General features: G+C 49.8%; 1 protein-coding gene across 2 annotated transcripts in view; it reads left to right on the forward strand.

The window, feature by feature from the left end:
* Window positions 1–1,424: 1,424 nt before the first annotated feature.
* Window positions 1,425–18,717, forward strand: part of LOC131574143 (2-acylglycerol O-acyltransferase 2-like) — a 40,455-nt gene continuing 23,162 nt past the window's right edge. The window contains exons 1-5 of one of the 2 annotated variants that reach the window (XM_058828536.1): window positions 1,425–1,532; window positions 7,283–7,461; window positions 9,406–9,610; window positions 10,463–10,637; window positions 13,079–13,278. In XM_058828536.1, the coding sequence (XP_058684519.1) occupies window positions 1,436–1,532; window positions 7,283–7,461; window positions 9,406–9,610; window positions 10,463–10,637; window positions 13,079–13,278 (856 nt within the window). In that variant the 5' untranslated portion in view covers window positions 1,425–1,435. The remainder of the gene's footprint in view (window positions 1,533–7,282; window positions 7,462–9,405; window positions 9,611–10,462; window positions 10,638–13,078; window positions 13,279–18,717) is intronic. The other variant, XM_058828537.1, reaches the window with a different exon arrangement.

Consider the following 18,717-nt stretch of genomic DNA (forward strand, 5'->3'; position numbering starts at 1 on the left):
TTCCAGTGACCTCCCAGTTCATCCCAGGACCTCCCAGCTCATCCCAGTTCGTCCCAGTTCATCCCAGTGACCTCCAGTTCATCCCAGTGACCTCCCAGCTCATCCCAGTTCATCCCAGTTCATCCCAGTGACCTCCCAGTTCATCCCAGTCCATCCCAGTGTCCCCCAGTATCTCCCTCAGTGTTTGCACAAGCCCCGCCCCTTTAGGCGCGAAACCGACCAAGCCACGCCCACTTCACAGCCCCCGCCCCCTTTCCAGCCTTGGCCCCGCCCCCTTTCCAGCCTTGGCCCCGCCCCTTTTCCAGCCTTGGTCCCGCCCCCTTTCCAGCCTTGGCCCCGCCCCCTTTCCAGCCTTGGCCCCGCCCCTTTTCCAGCCTTGGCCCCGCCCATTCCCAGCCTTGGCCCCGCCCCCTCCCCTTTCACCCTCCCCTCCCCCCCTTTTGCACAACCCCAGAATTGCCCAAATCCCCCCTGGGGGGGGCGGGGCCGCCCCAGTTCCAACCAGTGGCTCCCAGTAACCCCTCCCCCACCCCGAGACCCCCCGGTGACCCCTCCCCCATTCCCAGTAACCCCTCCCCACCCAAACCAGTGCTCCAGTAACCCGCCTGCTCCCAGTAACGCTCACCCTGCGCTCCCAGTAACCGCCCGAACCCATCCCAGTGCTCCCAGTAACCCCCCGAAACCATCCCAGTGCTCCCAGTAACCCCCCCTGCTCCCAGTAACCCCCCGAACCCATCCCAGTGCTCCCAGTAACCCCCCCAAACCCCCCCTCGGACCCCCTAAAACCCCCTCAGGACCCCCAAAACCCCCCAAACCTCCCCCAAACCCCCCCCAAATCCCCCCCAAATTCCCCCAGGACCCCCCCAAGACCCCTCAAACCCTCCCCAAACCCCCCCAAACCCCCTCAAATCCCCCCCAAGACCCCCAAATCCCCCCCCAACCTCCTCAAACCTCCCCCAAAACCCCCTCAAACCTCCCCCAAACGCCCCCAAATCCCTCCAAACCCCCCCAAATCCCCCCCAAACTCCCCCAGGACCCCCTAAATCCCCCTCAAGACCCCCAAACCCCTCCAAGACCCCCCCAAACCCCCTCAAATCCCCCCCCAGGACCCCCAAATCCCTCCCCAACCTCCTCAAACCTCCCCTAAAACCCCCTAAAACCTCCCCCAAACGCCCCCAAATCTCCCCCAAACCCCTCCAAGACCCCCTAAACCCCCCCAAAACCCTCCAAGACCCCCCAAACCCCTCCAGGACCCCACAAACCCCCCTCAAATCCTCCCCAAACCTCCCCAAAACCCCTTCAAACCTCCCCAAAACCCCCCCAAATCCCCCCCAAATCCCTCCAAACCCCCCCAAATCCCCCCCAAGACCCCCAAATCCCCCCCAGACCCCCCCAGGACCCCCCAAACCCCCCCAGGACCCCCAAACCCCGGGCCATGCCCCTCCTGGAGTTCGCCCCCCTGCGCCTCCCCCTGCGGCGCCGCCTGCAGACCCTGGCCGTGCTCCAGTGGGTCTTCTCCTTCCTCCTCCTCGGTGAGACCCCAAAATCATCCTGGGGAGGGGGCTGGGGGTCCCCAAAATCCCTCCGGGGTCCCCAAAATCCCTCCCGGGGTCACCAAAATCCCCCCCGGGTCCCCAAAATCCCTCCCGGGTCACCAAAATCATCCTGGGGAGGGGGCTGGGGTCCCCAAAATCCCCCCCGGGGTCACCAAAATCCCCCCCGGGGTCACCAAAATCCCCCTCGGGGTCCCCAAAATCCCCCTCGGGATCACCAAAATCCCCCCCGGGGTCACCAAAATCCCCCCCGGGTCACCAAAATCCCCCCCGGGATCACCAAAATCCCTCCCGGGGTCACCAAAATCCCTCCCGGGGTCCCCAAAATCCTTCCCGGGTCACCAAAATCCCTCCCGGGGTCCCCAAAATCCCCCCCGGGGTCCCCAAAATCCCCCCCGGGTCACCAAAATCCTTCCCGGGGTCCCCAAAATCCTTCCCGGGCTCCCCAAAATCATCCTGGGGTCCCCAAAATCCCCCCCGGGGTCCCCAAAATCCCTCCCGGGGTCCCCAAAATTCCCCCCGGGGTTCCCAAAATCCCTCCCGGGGTCCCCAAAATCCCTCCCGGGTCACCAAAATCTGTCCCGGGGTCCCCAAAATCCCCCCCGGGGTCCCCAAAATCCTTCCCGGGGTCACCAAAATCCCCCCCGGGGTCCCCAAAATCCCCCCGGGGTCCCCAAAATCCTTCCCGGGGTCACCAAAATCCCCCTCGGGGTCCCCAAAATCCCCCTCGGGGTCACCAAAATCCCCCCCGAGGCCCCCAAAATCCCCCCCGGGGTCCCCAAAATCCCCCTCGGGGTCACCAAAATCCTTCCCGGGGTCCCCAAAATCCCCCTCGGGGTCACCAAAATCCTTCCCGGGGTCCCCAAAATCCTTCCCGGGGTCACCAAAATCCTTCCCGGGGTCCCCAAAATCCCCCCCGGGGTCCCCAAAATCCTTCCCGGGGTCCCCAAAATCCCCCCCGGGGTCCCCAAATCTCCCCCGGGGTCCCCAAAATCCCTCCCCGGGTCACCAAAATCCTTCCCGGGTCCCCAAAATCATCCTGGGGAGGGGGCTGGGGGTCCCCAAAATCCCCCCCGGGTCACCAAAATCCCTCCCGGGTCACCAAAATCCTTCCCGGGGTCCCCAAAATCCTTCCCGGGCTCCCCAAAATCATCCTGGGGTCACCAAAATCCTTCCCGGGGTCACCAAAATCCCTTCCCGGGCTCCCCAAAATCATCCTGGGGTCACCAAAATCCTTCCCGGCGTCACCAAAATCCTTCCCGGGGTCCCCAAAATCCCTCCCGGGGTCACCAAAATCCCTCCCGGGGACCCCAAAATCCTTCCCGGGGTCCCCAAAATCCCCCCCGGGGTCACCAAAATCCCTCCCGGGGACCCCAAAATCCTTCCCGGGGTCCCCAAAATCCCTCCCGGGGTCCCCAAAATCCTTCCCGGGGTCCCCAAAATCCCCCCCGGGGTCCCCAAAATCCCCCCCGGGGTCACCAAAATCCTTCCCGGGGTCCCCAAAATCCCCCCCGGGGTCACCAAAATCCCCCTCGGGGTCCCCAAAATCCCCCTCGGGGTCCCCAAAATCCCCCCCGGGGTCACCAAAATCCCCCCCGGGGTCCCCAAAATCCCTCCCGGGGTCACCAAAATCCCCCTCGGGGTCACCAAAATCCCCCCGGGGTCCCCAAAATCCTTCCCGGGGTCCCCAAAATCCCCCTCGGGTCCCCAAAATCCCCCCGGGGTCCCCAAAATCCTTCCCGGGGTCCCCAAAATCCCTCCTGGGTCCCCAAAATCCCCCCCGGGTCCCCAAAATCCCTCCAGGGTCACCAAAATCCCTCCCGGGGTCACCAAAATCCCCCCCGGGGTCCCCAAAATCCTTTTTGGGGTCACCGACCCCTCCCCCACCCCCCTTTTTATCCCCCCGGGATCCCAAAATTCTTTAGGGAGGCGCTGAGCGGTTGCGCCCCCCAAAAAATTTTGGGGATTTTTGGGGATTTGGGGGGATTTTGGGGGGGATTTTGGGAATTTGGGGGAATTTTGGGGGGATTTTGGGGGGGGCTTTGGGAATTTGGGGGGATTTTGGGGGAATTTTGGGGGAATTTTGGGGATTTGCGGGAGGATTTTGGGAATTTGGGGGGATTTTTGGGAATTTAGGGGATTTTGGGGGGCATTTTGGGGGGGTTTTGGGGAGGTTTTTGGGAATTTGGGGGGATTTTGGGGGGATTTTGGGAATTAGGGGGATTTGGGGGGGGTTGGGGGAGATTTTGGGAATTTGGGGGAATTTGGGGGGATTTTGGGGAGCATTTTGGGGAATTTGGGGGGATTTTGGGGAATTTGGGGGAATTTGGGGGGATTTCGGGGGGATTGTGGGGGAATTTTGGGAATTTGGGGGGATTTGGGGGAGGATTTTGGGGGGATTTTGGGGAAATTTTGGGGGATTTGGGGGAGGATTTTGGGGGGAATTTGGGGGCATTTTGGGGGGGATTTTGGGAATTTGGGGGATTTTGGGGGGGATTTTGGGAATTTGGAGGGATTTTGGGGAGATTTTGGGAATTTGGGGGGATTTGGGGGAGGATTTTGGGGGGATTTTGGGGAATTTGGGGGGATTTTGGGGGAATTTTGGGGGATTTTGGGGGGATTTTGGGAATTTGGGGGGATTTGGGGGAGGATTTTGGGGGGATTTTGGGGAATTTGGGGGGATTTTGGGGGAATTTTGGGGGATTTTGGGGAGATTTTGGGAATTTGGGGGGATTTTGGGGAGGATTTTGGGGGATTTGGGGGAGAATTTTGGGAGATTTGGAGGGATTTTGGGGAGGTTTTTGGGGGGGTTTTGGGAATTTGGGGGGATTTTGGGGAGATTTTGGGAATTTGGGGGGATTTTGGGGGGGTTTAGGAGATTTGGGGGGATTTTAGGGGGGATTTTGGGAATTGAGGGGGATTTTAGGGGGATTTTGAGGGGCTTTTTGGGAATTTGGGGTTTTTTTGGGGAGATTTGGGGGGATTTTGGGGTTTTTGGGAATTTGGTGGGATTTGGGAGGGATTTTGGGGATTCGGAGGATTTGGGGGGTCTTTTGCTGTCAGAATTTGGGGGGTTCGAGGGGTTTTGGGGGGTTGGAGGGGGCAGAAAATGCCAGAATTAAGAGAGGGGGAAAATTCGGGATGAAGGGGAAAAATCACCCAAAGTTCAGGGATAAAATCCCCGAATTTTGGGGATAAAATTCCAAAATTTTGTGGATAAAATCCCAGAATTTTGGGGGGGGGGGGGGGGGAAATCCCAGAATTTGGGAGATAAAATCCCAGAATTTTGGGGATAAAATCCCAGAATTTTGGGGATAAAATCCCAGGATTTAGAGGGGGAATAGAGAGGGAAAATTCCGGAATGGGATACAATAGATGTGATATAATATATGTGATACAATATGTTTAATATGTGTATTTTATAGTATAGAAATATATAATAATGATGCATAATGTATAATATATAACATATAATATAAACTATATAACATGTAATATATAATATATAACATGTAATATATAATATACAATATATAATATATAACATGTAATATATAACATATATAATATAATATATATAATATAATATATAATATATAGTATGTGATATATAATTCTATTTAATGCATAATATATAAGGCATGTTATTGATCCATAACCAATACCCGCACAATTACTGATCCATAACTGATCACCCGGCCATTATCGATCCCTGATCGATCCCAATCGATCCCTAATCAATCCCTGATCGATCCCTATTGATCCCCAGGCCAGCTGTGCACGCTGCTGCTCCCAGAGCCAATAACCACACAATTAATTACCTATAATCAATATCCGTGTAATTACTGATCCATAACCGATCACCCCGCCATTATCAATCCCTAACTGATCCAAATCGATCCCTAATCAATCCCTAATCAATCCCTGATCGATCCCTGATCGATCCCCTATCGATGCCCCAGGCCAGCTGTGCACGCTGCTGCTCCCAGAGCCAATAACCACACAATTAATTACCTATAATCAATATCTGTGTAATTACTGATCCATAACCGATCACCCCGCCATTATCAATCCCTAATTGATCCAAATCAATCCCTAATCAATCCCTAATCGATCCCTAATCAATCCCTGATCGATCCCTATTGATCCCCAGGCCAGCTGTGCACGCTGCTGTTCCCAGAGCCAATAACCACCAATACCCACACAATTAATTACCTATAATCAATACCCGTGTAATTACTGATCCATAACCGATCTCCCCATGGTTATCGATCCCTGATCGATCCCCTATCGATCCCCAGGCCAGCTGTGCACGCTGCTGTTCCCAGAGCCAATAACCACCAATACCCACAGGGTTATTGATCCATAACCAATACCCGTACAATTACTGATCCATAACCGATCTCCCCATGGTTATCGATCCCTGATCGATCCCCTATCGATCCCCTATCGATCCCCAGGCCAGCTGTGCACGCTGCTGTTCGTGCTGTCGCTGCGGGGAGAGCCAATAACCACCAATACCCACAGGGTTATTGATCTATAATCAATACCCGTACAATTACTGATCCATAACCGATCTCCCCATGGTTATCGATCCCTGATCGATCCCTATCGATCCCTATCGATCCCCAGGCCAGCTGTGCACGCTGCTGTTCCCAGAGCCAATAACCACCAATACCCACAGGGTTATTGATCCATAACCAATACCCGCACAATTACTGATCCATAACCGATCTCCCCATGGTTATCGATCCCTGATCGATCCCCTATCGATCCCTAATTAATCCCTAATCAATCCCTAATCAATCCCTGATCGATCCCCTATCGATCCCCAGGCCAGCTGTGCACGCTGCTGTTCCCAGAGCCAATAACCACCAATACCCACACAATTAATTACCTATAATCAATACCCGCACAATTACTGATCCATAACCGATCTCCCCATGGTTATCGATCCCCTATCGATCCCTATCGATCCCCTATCGATCCCCAGGCCAGCTGTGCACGCTGCTGTTCCCAGAGCCAATAACCACCAATACCCACACAATTAATTACCTATAATCAATATCCCTGTAATTACTGATCCATAACCGATCTCCCGGCCATTATCGATCCCTAATTGATCCAAATCAATCCCTAATCAATCCCTAATCGATCCCTAATCCATCCCTGATTGATCCCCCAGGTCAGCTGTGCACGCTGCTGTTCCCAGAGCCAATAACCACACAATTAATTACCTATAATCAATATCCGTGTAATTACTGATCCATAACCGATCACCCCGCCATTATCAATCCCTAATTGATCCAAATCAATCCCTAATCAATCCCTAATCGATCCCTGATCAATCCCTGATTGATCCCCCAGGGCAGCTGTGTACGCTGCTGTTCCCAGAGCCAATAACCATCAATACCCACACAATTAATTACCTATAATCAATACCCGTGTAATTACTGATCCATAACCGATCCCCCGGCCATTATCGATCCCTAATTGATCCAAATCGATCCCTAATCAATCCCTAATCGATCCCTAATCAATCCCTGATCGATCCCCTATCGATCCCCCAGGCCAGCTGTGCACGCTGCTGTTCCCAGAGCCAATAACCACCAATACCCACAGGGTTATTGATCCATAACCAATACCCGCACAATTACTGATCCATAACTGATCCCCCGGCCATTATCGATCCCTGATCGATCCCCTATCGATCCCCTATCGATCCCCAGGCCAGCTGTGCACGCTGCTGTTCGTGCTGGCCCTGCGGGGCCCGCTCTGGCCCCTGGCTCTCCTTTACGCGCTGTGGCTGCTGGCGGACCGGGACACGCCCCGCCGCGGGGGGCGCCCTTGCGCCTGGGTGCGCGCCTGGCCCGTCTGGCGTCACTTCCGGGACTACTTCCCCATCTCGGTGATCCTGGGCGGGAAAGGGCGGGAAATGGGGGCGGGAAGGGGCGGGAAATGGGGGGGGAATGGGCGGGAAAAGGGGGGAATGGGCGGGAAATGGGGGGGGAATGGGCGGGAAATGGGGGTTGGGGGAATGGGGGTTTGGGGGGGTCCTGAAAGGGTTTGGGGGGGTCTGAGTGAGGTTTTGAGGGGTTTTGGGGGGTTCTGGAGGGGTCTGGGGTGCCTGGGTGGGGTTTGGGGGTGTCTGAGTGGGGTTTTGAGGGATTTGGGAGGTTCTGGAGGGGGTTTGGGGGTGCCTGGGTGGGGTTTTAGGGTGTCTGAGTGAGATTTTGGGGGGTTCTGGGGGGGTCTGGGGTGCCTGGGTGGGGTTTTGGGGTGTCTGAGTGGGGTTTTGGGGGGTTCTGGGGGGGTTTGGGGTGCCTGGGTGGGGTTTGGGGGTGTCTGAGTGGGGTTTTGGGGGGTTCTGGGGGGTCTGGGGTGCCTGGGTGGGTTTTTGGGGTGTCTGAGTGAGGTTTTGAGGGGTTTTGGGGGGTTCTAGGGGGGGTTTGGGGGTCCTGAGTGGGGTTTGGGGGTGTCTGAGTGGGATTTTGGGGGGTTCTGGGGGGGTTTGGGGGTGTCTGAGTGGGGTTTGGGGGTGCCTGGGTGGGGTTTTGGGGTGTCTGAGTGGGATTTTGGGGGGTTCTGGAGGGGTTTGGGGTTTTGGGGTGTCTGAGTGAGATTTTGGGGGATTCTGGGGGGGTCTGGGGTGCCTGGGTGGGGTTTTGGGGTGTCTGAGTGGGATTTTGGGGGGTTCTGGGGGGGTTTGGGGGTGTCTGAGTGGGGTTTTGGGGTGCCTGAGTGGGGTTTTGGGGTGTCTGAGTGGGATTTTGGGGGGTTCTGGAGGGGTTTGGGGGTGTCTGAGTGGGGTTTGGGGTGTTTTGGGGGGTTCTGGGGGGGTTTGGGGGTGTCTGAGTGGGGTTTTGGGGGTTTTGGGGGGTTCTGGGTGGAGTTTGGGGTACCTGGGTGGGGTTTTGGGGTATCTGAGTGGGATTTTGGGGGGTTTTGGGGAGTTTTGGAGGGGTTTGGGGGTCCTGAGTGGGGTTTGGGGGTGTCTAAGTGGGGCTTTGGGGTGCCTGAGTGGAATTTTGAGGGGTTTTGGGGAGTTCTGGAGGGGTTTGGGGGTCCTGAGTGGGGTTTGGGGGTGTCAGAGTGGGGTTTTGGGGGGTTTTGGGGGGATTGAGGGGATTTCTGGGGGGTTTGGGGTCCTGGAAGGGGGTTTGGGGTGTCTGAGTGGGGTTTGGGGGGTTCTGGGTGGGGTTTCGGGGGTCCCTGGATGGGGTTTGGGGGAGGGTTGAGGTCCTTGAGTGGAGTTTTGGGGGGATTTTAGGGGGTTTTGGGGGGGTCCCTGGGTGGGATTTGGGAGAATTTTGGGGAATTTTGAGGATCCCAGGATGGGATTTGATGAATTTTGAGGATCCCGGGGTGGGATTTGAGGGAATTTTGGGAAATTTTGGGGATTTTGAGGATCCTGGGCTGGGATTTGATGAATTTTGGGGAATTTTGAGGATCCCAGGGTGGGATTTGATGATTTTGGGGGAATTTTGAGGATCCCGGGATGGGATTTGGGGGAATTTTGAGGAATTTTGTGGATTTTGAGGATCCCGAGATGGGATTTGGGGGAATTTTGAGGAATTTTGTGGATTTTGAGGATCCCAGGATGGGATTTGGGGGAATTTTGGGAAACTTTGAGGATCCTTGGTGGGATTTGATGAATTTTGAGGATCTTGGGCTGGGATTTAATGCAATTTTAATCTCTCGGGGCGAAGATTTGGGATAAAACCTCACGATTTCACCCCCAAACAAAAATCTCCCGTTTCCCCCTCATTCAAACCCCAGGAATTTTGGGATAAATCCCATTTTTAACCCTTTCCCCCTCAATTTTCATCCTCCCCACCCCAAAAACTCCCAGCTGATCCGCACCACGCCGCTGGATCCCGGCAGGAATTACATTTTCGGGTTCCACCCCCACGGGATTTTGGCCGCCGGAGCTTTTGGGAATTTCTGCACGGAAGCCACGGGATTTGGGGGGCTCTTCCCGGGGCTGCGCCCCCATCTCCTCACCCTCCCCTGCTGGTTCCGCCTCCCGTTTTTCCGGGAATACGCCATGGCCGGCGGTGAGTGCGGAATTCCCAAAAAAAAACCTGGGAAAAAATTTGGGAAAATTCACCCCGAAAATCCCGAGTTGCTGCTTCCTGAATTTTTGGGGTTTGTCCTGGGAATTCCCGAGATTCCTGAGATCTCTGGTAGACCCCAAATCCCTGGATTTTAGTCCCCAAATCCTTGGATTTTAAACCCCAAATCCTTGGATTTTAACCCCCAAATTCCTGGATTTTAAACCCCAAATCCCTGGATTTTAAACCCCAAATCCCTGGATTCTGAACCCCAAATCCCTGGATTTTAACCCCCAAATTCCTGGATTTTAACCCCCAAATTCCTGGATTTTAAACCCCAAATCCTTGGATTTTAACCCCAAATTCCTGGAGTTTAAACCCCAAATCCCTGGATTTCCCCCCCCCCCCCCCAGTTCCTGGATTTTTCCCCCAATTCCCAGATTTTCCCCCAGTTCTTGGATTTCTCCCGGAATTCCCAGATTCCCCCTCCCCAATTCCCAGATTTCCCCCCAATCCCAGATTTTCCCCCTCCAAATTCTCGGATTTTTCCCCCAATTCCCAGATTCCCCCCCCCCAATTCCCGGATTTTTTCCCTCCCCAATTCCTAATTTTTCCTGGAATTCCCAGATTTTCTCAGAATTCCCAGATTTTCCCCCTCCTCAATTCCCAGATTTCCCCTCCCAGTTCCCAGATTTCCCCCCTCCCAATTCCCGAATTTTTCTCTCCCCAGTTCCGAGATTTGCCCCAAATTCCTGGATTTCCCCCCATAATTCCCAGATTTCCCCCCCCAATTCCCAGATTTCCCCCAATTCCCGGATTTTTTCCCCCCAATTCCCGATTTTCCCGGAATTCCAGGTCTGGTTTCCTCGGACCCCTCCAGCCTCGAGCACCTCCTGGCTCAGCCCCGGGGGGGCCTCGTGGCCGTGATCGCCCTGGGGGGACCCCCCGAGGCCCTGGAGGCGCAGCCGGGGGGGCTCCGGCTGCAGCTGCTGCGCAGGAGGGGCTTTGTGCGCATCGCCCTCAAACACGGGTGGGCATAAAATGGGTCTGGGGGTGATAAATTGGGTCTGGGGGCTTCAAATTGGGTCTGGGGGCTTCAATTTGGGGTCTGGGGGCTTCAATCAGGGGGTTTGAGGGTGATAAATGGGGGCTTTGGGGTGCTGGGGGGGCTTCGTGTGCATCACCCTCAAACACGGGTGGGTTTGAATTGGGTCTGGGGGCTTCGATTGGGGGGTTTGGAGGGGTTTTGGGGGATTTGGGGGGTTTGGGGGGTATTTGGGGTGCTGGGGGGGCTTCGTGCGCATTGCCCTCAAACACGGGTGGGCATAAAATGGGTCTGGGGGCTTCGATTTGGGGTCTGGGGGCTTCGATTTGGGGTCTGGGGGCTTCAATTTGGGGTCTGGGGGGGATAAATGGGGGGTTTGGGGGGGGTTTGGGGGGGCTCCGGCTGCAGCTGCTGCGCAGGAGGGGCTTCGTGCGCATCGCCCTTAAACACGGGTGGGCATAAAATGGGTCTGGGGGTGATAAATTGGGTCTGGGGGCTTCGATTTGGGGTCTGGGGGCTTCAATCGGGGTCTGGGGGCTTCAATTTGGGGTCTGGGGGCTTCAAATTGGGTCTGGGGGCTTCGATTTGGGGTCTGGGGGCTTCAATCGGGGGATTTGGGGGGGGTTTGGGGGGGCTCCGGCTGCAGCTGCTGCGCAGGAGGGGCTTCGTGCGCATCGCCCTCAAACACGGGTGGGCATAAAATGGGTCTGGGGGCTTCGATTGGGTCTGGGGGCTTCAACCGGGGGGTTTGGGGGTCATGAATGGGGATTTGAGGGGGATTTGGGGGGATTTGGGGGGGCTTTGGGGTGCTGGGGGGGCTTCGTGCGCATCGCCCTCAAACACGGGTGGGCACAAAATGGGTCTGGGGGCTTTGATTTGGGTCTGGGGGCTTCGATTTGGGGTCTGGGGGATTCAATTTGGGGTCTGGGGGGGATAAATGGGGGTTTGGGGAGGTTTGGGGGGGCTCCAGCTGCAGCTGCTGCACAGGAGGGGCTTTGTGCGCATCGCCCTCAAACACGGGTGGGCATAAAATGGGTCTGGGGGCTTTGATTTGGGGTCTGGGGGCTTCGATTGGGGGGTTTGGGGGGGCTCCGGCTGCAGCTGCTGTGCAGGAGGGGCTTCGTGCGCATCGCCCTCAAACACGGGTGGGGACAAAATGGGTCTGGGGGCTTTGATTTGGGGTCTGGGGGCTTCAATCGGGGGTTTGGGGGTCATGAATGGGGATTTGAGGGGGATTTGGGGGGATTTGGGGGGGCTTTGGGGTGCTGGGGGGGCTTTGTGCGCATCGCCCTCAAACACGGGTGGGGATGAATTGGGTCTGGGGGCTTCAAATTGTGGGGTTTTGGGGGGATTTGGGGATCCCAAAGTGGAATTTTTGGGATTCCCGGGATGGATTTTTTTCCCCGTATCCCAAATTTCGGACCCCCAATAATTCCGGTTGTTTCCCATTGTTCTCCCGTTGTTCTCCTGTTGTTTTTCCGGTTGTTCTCCCATTATTTCCCATTGTTGTTCTCCCGTTGTTCTCCCGTTGTTTCCCGTTGTTTTCCCCTTGTTCTCCCGTTGTTTTCCCATTGTTTTTTCCTGTTGTTCTCCCATTGTTCTCCCATTGTTTCCCCGTTGTTCTCCTGTTGTTCTCCCGTTGTTCTCCCATTGTTTCCCCGCTGTTCTCCCATTGTTCCCCCGTTGTTTCCCATCATTTTCCCGTTGTTTTCCCATTGTTTTTTCCTTTTGTTCTCCTGTTTTTTCCCCGTTGTTTCTCATTGTTCTCCCATTTTTTTTTCCGGTTGTTTTCCGTTATTCTCCCATTGTTCTCCCATTCTTCTCCCGTTGTTCTCCCATTGTTTTCCCGTTGATTTCCTGTTGTTCTCGCGCTGTTCTCGTGTTCTTCTCCCATTGTTCTCCTGTTGTTTTCCCATTGTTCTCCTGTTTTTTCCCGTTGTTTCCCGTTGTTTCCCCGTTGTTCCCCCGTTGTTTTTTCTGGTTGTTCTCCCGTTGTTCTCCCATTGTTCTCCCGTTGTTCTCCCGTTGTTTTCTGTTGTTCTCCCGTTGTTCTCCGTTGTTTTTTCTGGTTGTTTTCCGTTGTTTTCCCATTGTTCTCCCGTTGTTTCCCGTTGTTCTCCCGTTGTTCCCCCGTTGTTTTTTCCGGTTGTTTTTTCCGGTTGTTCTCCCGTTGTTCTCCCATTGTTCCCCCGTTGTTTTTTCCGGTTGTTTTTTCCGGTTGTTCTCCCATTGTTCTCCCATTGTTCTCCCATTGTTCTCCCATTGTTCTCCCGTTGTTTCCCGTTGTTCTCCCATTGTTCCCCCGTTGTTTTTTCCGGTTGTTTTTTCCGGTTGTTCTCCCATTGTTCTCCCGTTGTTTCCCGTTGTTCTCCCATTGTTCCCCCGTTGTTTTTTTCCGGTTGTTTTTTCCGGTTGTTCTCCGGCAGGACCCCTCTGGTCCCGGTGTTCAGTTTCGGGGAGAACGAGCTGTTCCGGCAGGTTCCGAACCCTCCGGGCTCGCGGCTGCGGCGCCTGCAGCTGCGGCTCCAGAAGCTTCTGGGGGTGGCGCTGCCGCTCTTCCACGCCCGCGGAATCTTCCAGTACAACTTCGGGCTGCTGCCCTTCCGCAGGCCCATCCACACCGTGGGTGAGCGGGAAACGGGGGGAAAACGGGGGAAAACGGGAAAAAATGGAAAAAAAATACCAAAAAATGGGAAAAAAACACAAAAATTGGGGGAAAAGGGGGGAAAATGGGAAAAAACGGGGGGAAAAGGGGGGAAAATGGGAAAAAACAGGGGAAAAGGGGGGGAAATGGGAAAAAATACAAAAAAATACAAAAAAATGGGAAAAAAACACAAAAAAAATGGGGAAAATGGGGGGAAAAGGGGGGAAAACGGGAAAAAACGGGGGGAAAAGGGGGGAAAATGGGAAAAAATTGAAAAAAAATATAAAAAAATGGAAAAAAACACAAAAAAAATGGGGAAAATGGGAAAAAACGGGGACAAGGGGGAAAAATACAAAAAAATAGGGGAAAAGGGGGGAAAACGGGAAAAAACGGGGAAAAAATAGAAAAAATACAAAAAAATGGGAAAAAACACAAAAAAATGGGGAAATGGGGGGGAAAGGGGGAAAATGGGAAAAAACGGGGGGAAAAGGGGGGAAATGGGAAAAAACGGGATAAAAATACAAAAAAATGGGAAAAAAACACAAAAAAAATGGGGAAAATGGGGGGAAAAGGGGGGAAAACGGGAAAAAACGGGGAAAAATTCAAAAAAATGGGAAAAAACACAAAAATTGGGGGGAAAAGGGGGGAAAATGGGAAAAAATGGGGGGAAAAGGGGGGAAAATGGGAAAAAACGGGGGGAAAAGGGGGGAAAATGGGAAAAAACGGGGGGAAAAGGGGGGAAAATGGGAAAAAACGGGGGGGAAAGGGGGGAAAATGGGAAAAAACGGGAAAAAATACAAAGAAATACAAAAAAATGGGAAAAAAACACAAAAAATGGGGAAAATGGGAAAAAACGGGGGAAAAGGGGGGAAAATACAAAAAAATAGGGGAAAAGGGGGGGAAAACGGGAAAAAACGGGGAAAAAATAGAAAAAATACAAAAAAAATGGGAAAAAACACAAAAAAAATGGGGAAAATGGGGGGAAAAGGGGGGAAAACGGGAAAAAACGGGGGAAAAGGGGGGAAAATGGGAAAAAATGGGAAAAAAAATCCCAAAAAATGGGAAAAAAAACAAAAAATGGGGAAAATGGGGGGAAAAGGGGGGAAAATGGGGGGAAAAGGGGGGAAAATGGGAAAAAATGGAAAAAAAATACCAAAAAATGGGAAAAAAACACAAAAAAATGGGGAAAATGGGGAGAAAAGGGGGGAAAATGGGGGGAAAAGGGGGGAAAACGGGAAAAAACGGGGAAAAAATACAAAAAAATACAAAAGAATGGGAAAAAAACAAAAAAAAATGGGGGAAAAGGGGGGAAAATGGGGAAAAATGGAAAAAAAATACCAAAAAATGGAAAAAAACACAAAAAAATGGGGAAAAATGGGGAAAAACACAAAAAAATGTGGAAAATTGGGGAAAGGGGGGAAAATGGGAAAAAACGGGGGGAAAAGGGGGGAAAATGGGAAAAAACGGGATAAAAATACAAAAAAATGGGAAAAAAACTCCAAAAAAATGGGGAAAATGGGGGAAAATGGGGAAAAAATGGTGAAAAATGGGGGAAATTGGGAAAAAAGAGAAAAAATGGGGAAAATGGGAAAAAATGGGGGGAAATGGGAAAAAATACAAAAAAATGGGAAAAATTGGGAAAAAAATGGGAAAAATGGGGGAAAAACGGGGGGAAAAGGGGGGAAAATGGGAAAAAATGGGGGGAAATGGGAAAAAATACAAAAAAATGGGGGGAAAAGGGGGGAAAATGGGAAAAAACGGGGAAAAATGGAAAAAACCCACAAAAAAATGGGAAAAATTGGAAAAAAAATGGGAAAAATGGGGAAAAAATGAGGAAAATTGGGAAAAAAATGGGGAAAATGGGGGGAAATGGGGAAAAATGGGGGGAAATGGGAAAAAACGGGAAAAATGGGAAAAATTGGAAAAAAAATGGGGAAAAACACATAAAAATGGGAAAAAAACCACAAAAAAATGGGGAAAATGGGGAGGAAATGGGGAAAAATGGGGGAAAACGGGGAAATGGGAAAAAATGGGGGAAAAGGGGGGAAAATGGGAAAAAACGGGGGAAAAGGGGGGAAAATGGGAAAAAATGGGGAAATAATGGGAAAAAAATACAAAAAAATGGGAAAAATCCCAAAAAAATCCCCAAAAAAATCCTCCAAAAATAAAAAAGAAAATCCCCCAAAAATCCCAAAAAATTCCTAAAAAATAAAAAAAAATCCCCAAAAATCCCCAAAATTCCCAAAAAAATCCCCAAAAAATCCCAAAAAAATCCAAAAAAATCCCCAAAATTCCCAAAAAAATCCCCAAAAAATCCCAAAAAAATCCCAAAAAATTCCCAAAAAATCCCAAAAATCCCAAAAAATCCCCAAAAAAATCCCCAAAAAACCCCAAAAAATCCCAAAAAAATCCCCCCAAAAATCCCAGAATTTCCAGAAAATCCCTAAAAATCCCAAAAAATCCCAAAAAAATCCCAAAAAAACCCAAAAAAATTTAAAAAAAAAAAATCCTAATAAAATCCCCAAAAAAATCCCCAAAAATTCCCAAAAAATCCCAAAAAAATCCCAAAAATTCCCCCAAATTGCCCGGATTCCCGTTGGATTTTGGGGTTCTCTCTCCTGGCAGTGGGGGCCCCCCTGGAGCTGCCGCGGCTCCCGGAGCCCAAAAATCCCAAAACCTGGAAAAAATCCCAAAAAATCCCCAAAATCCAAAAACATTCCCAAAAAATCCAAAAAAAATCCCCAAAAAATCCAAAAAAATTCCAAAAAAATTCCCCAAAAAATCCCCAAAAATCCCCCCCCCAAAAAAAAAACCCCAAAAAATCCTAAAAAATCTCAAAAAAATCCCCAAAAAATCAAAAAAATTTCCAAAAAAATAAAAAAAAATCCCAAAAAAATCCTAAAAAATCCCAAAAAAATCCCAAAAAATCCCCAAAAAAATCCCAAAAAATCCCAAAAAAATCCCCCCAAAAATCCCCAGAATTTCCAAAAATCCCCTAAAAATCTCCAAAAATCCCCCAAAAATCCCAAAAAAATCCAAAAAATTAAAAAAAAAAAAAAATCGCAAAAAATCCTAAAAAAATCCCCAAAAATCCCCAAAAAAATTCCTAAAAATTCCCCAAAAATTCCCCCAAATTCCCAAGAGTCCCGTTGGATTTTGGGTTCTCTCTCCTGGCAGTGGGGGCCCCCCTGGAGCTGCCGCAACTCCCGGAGCCCAAAAATCCCAAAAACCTGGAAAAAATCCCCCAAAATAAAAAAAAATTCCCAAAAAATCCCCAAAAAATCAAAAAAAATTCACAAAAATAAAAAAAAAAATTCAAAAAAAATAAAAAAAAATCCAAAAAAATTCCTAAAAAAATCCCCAAAAAAATCCCCCAAAATACCCAAAAAAATCCCCAAAAAATCCCCAAAAATAAAAAAAAATCCCCAAAAATCCCAAAAAAATCCCCAAAAAGTCCCCAAAAAATCCCAAGAAATCCCAAAAAAATCCCAAAAAATCCCAAAAAAATCCCAAAAAAATCCCCAAAAATATTTTAAAAAAATCCCAAAAAATTCTTAAAAAAATCCCAAAAAATTCCTAAAAAAATCCTTTAAAATCCCCAAAAAAATTCCTAAAAAATTCCCAAAAATTCCCTCAAATTGCCCGGATTCCCGCTGGATTTTGGGGTTCTCTCTCCTGGCAGTGGGGGCCCCCCTGGAGCTGCCGCGGCTCCCGGAGCCCAAAAATCCCAATAAAAAAAATCCCAAAAACACGGAAAAAAATCCAAAAAAATCCCAAAAAAATCCCAAAAAATCCCAAAAAATCTCCAAAAATCCCAAAAAATATTCCAAAAAAATCCCCCCAAAATCCCCAAAATTCCGCAAAAAATCCCCAAAAAATCCCTAAAAAATCCCCAAAATTCCCCAAAAAATCCCAAAAAATTCCCAAAAAAATCCCAAAATATCCGAAAAAATCCGAAAAAATCCCCAAAAAAATTTTAAAAAAATCCCCAAAAATTCCTAAAAAAATCCCAAAAAATCCCCAAAATTCCCCCAAAATTCCCCGGATTCCCGTTGGATTTTGGGGTTCTCTCTCCTGGCAGTGGGGGCCCCCCTGGAGCTGCCGCGGCTCCCGGAGCCCAAAAATCCCAAAAACCTGGAAAAAATTCCCAAAAAATCCCAAAAAAATCCCCAAAAAATCCAAAAAAATCCAAAAAAATCCCAAAAAAATCCCCCAAAAATCCAAAAAATTTCAAAAAAAAAAAAAAAAATCCAAAAAAATTCCTAAAAAAATCCCCAAAAAATCCCCAAAAATCCCAAAAAATCCCCCAAAAAATCCCAAAAAATCCAAAAAAATCCCAAAAAATCCCCCAAAAAATCCCCAAAAAATCCCAAAAAATCCCAAAAAATCCCCAAAAAATCCCAAAACATCCCAAAAAAATCCCCAGAATTTCCAAAAAATCCCCTAAAAATCTCCAAAAATCCCCCAAAAATCCCAAAAAAGTCCCAAAAAATCCAAAAAAATCCCAAAAAAATCCCCCAAAAAATTTAAAAAAATTCCCAAAAAATTCCTTAAAAAATCCCAAAAAATTCCTAAAAAATTCCCAAAAATTCCCCCAAATTCCCCGGATTCCCGTTGGATTTTGGGGTTCTCTCTCCTGGCAGTGGGGGCCCCCCTGGAGCTGCTGTGGCTCCCGGAGCCCAAAAATCCCAAAAGCCTGGAAAAAATCCCCAAAAAATCCCCCAAAATCCAAAAAAATTCCCAAAAAATCCCCAAAAAATCCAAAAAAATTCCCAAAAAATTCCCCAAAAATCCCAAAAAAATCCAAAAAAAATCCCCAAAAAATCCCCAAAAAATTCCCCAAAAAACTCCAAAAAAATCTCCAAAAAATAAAAAAAAAAAACAACCAAAAAAATCCCAAAAAATCCCAAAAAATAACCAAAAAATCCAAAAAATTTCCAAAAAAATAAAAAAAAATCCCAAAAAATTCCTAAAAAAATCCCAAAAAATCCAAAAAAATCCCCCCAAAAAATCCCCCAAAAATCCCAAAAATCCCAAAAAAATCCCCAGAATTTCCAAAAAATCCCCTAAAAATCTCCAAAAATCCCCCAAAAATCCCAAAAAAATCCCAAAAAATCCCCAAAAAATCCCAAAAAAATCCCCCAAAAATTTAAAAAAAATCCCAAAAAATTCCTTAAAAAATCCCAAAAAATTCCTAAAAAAATCCTTAAAAATCCCCCAAAAAATCCCAAAAAAATTCCCCCAAAATTGCCCGGATTCCCGTTGGATTTTGGGGTTCTCTCTCCTGGCAGTGGGGGCCCCCCTGGAGCTGCCGCGGCTCCCGGAGCCCAAAAATCCCAATAAAAAAAATCCCAAAAACCCGGAAAAAAATCCAAAAAAATCCCAAAAAAATCCCAAAAAAATCCCAAAAAATCTCCAAAA

Source organism: Poecile atricapillus (genome assembly GCF_030490865.1).
Source record: "Poecile atricapillus isolate bPoeAtr1 chromosome 36 unlocalized genomic scaffold, bPoeAtr1.hap1 SUPER_36_unloc_6, whole genome shotgun sequence".
NCBI lineage: Eukaryota > Metazoa > Chordata > Aves > Passeriformes > Paridae > Poecile > Poecile atricapillus.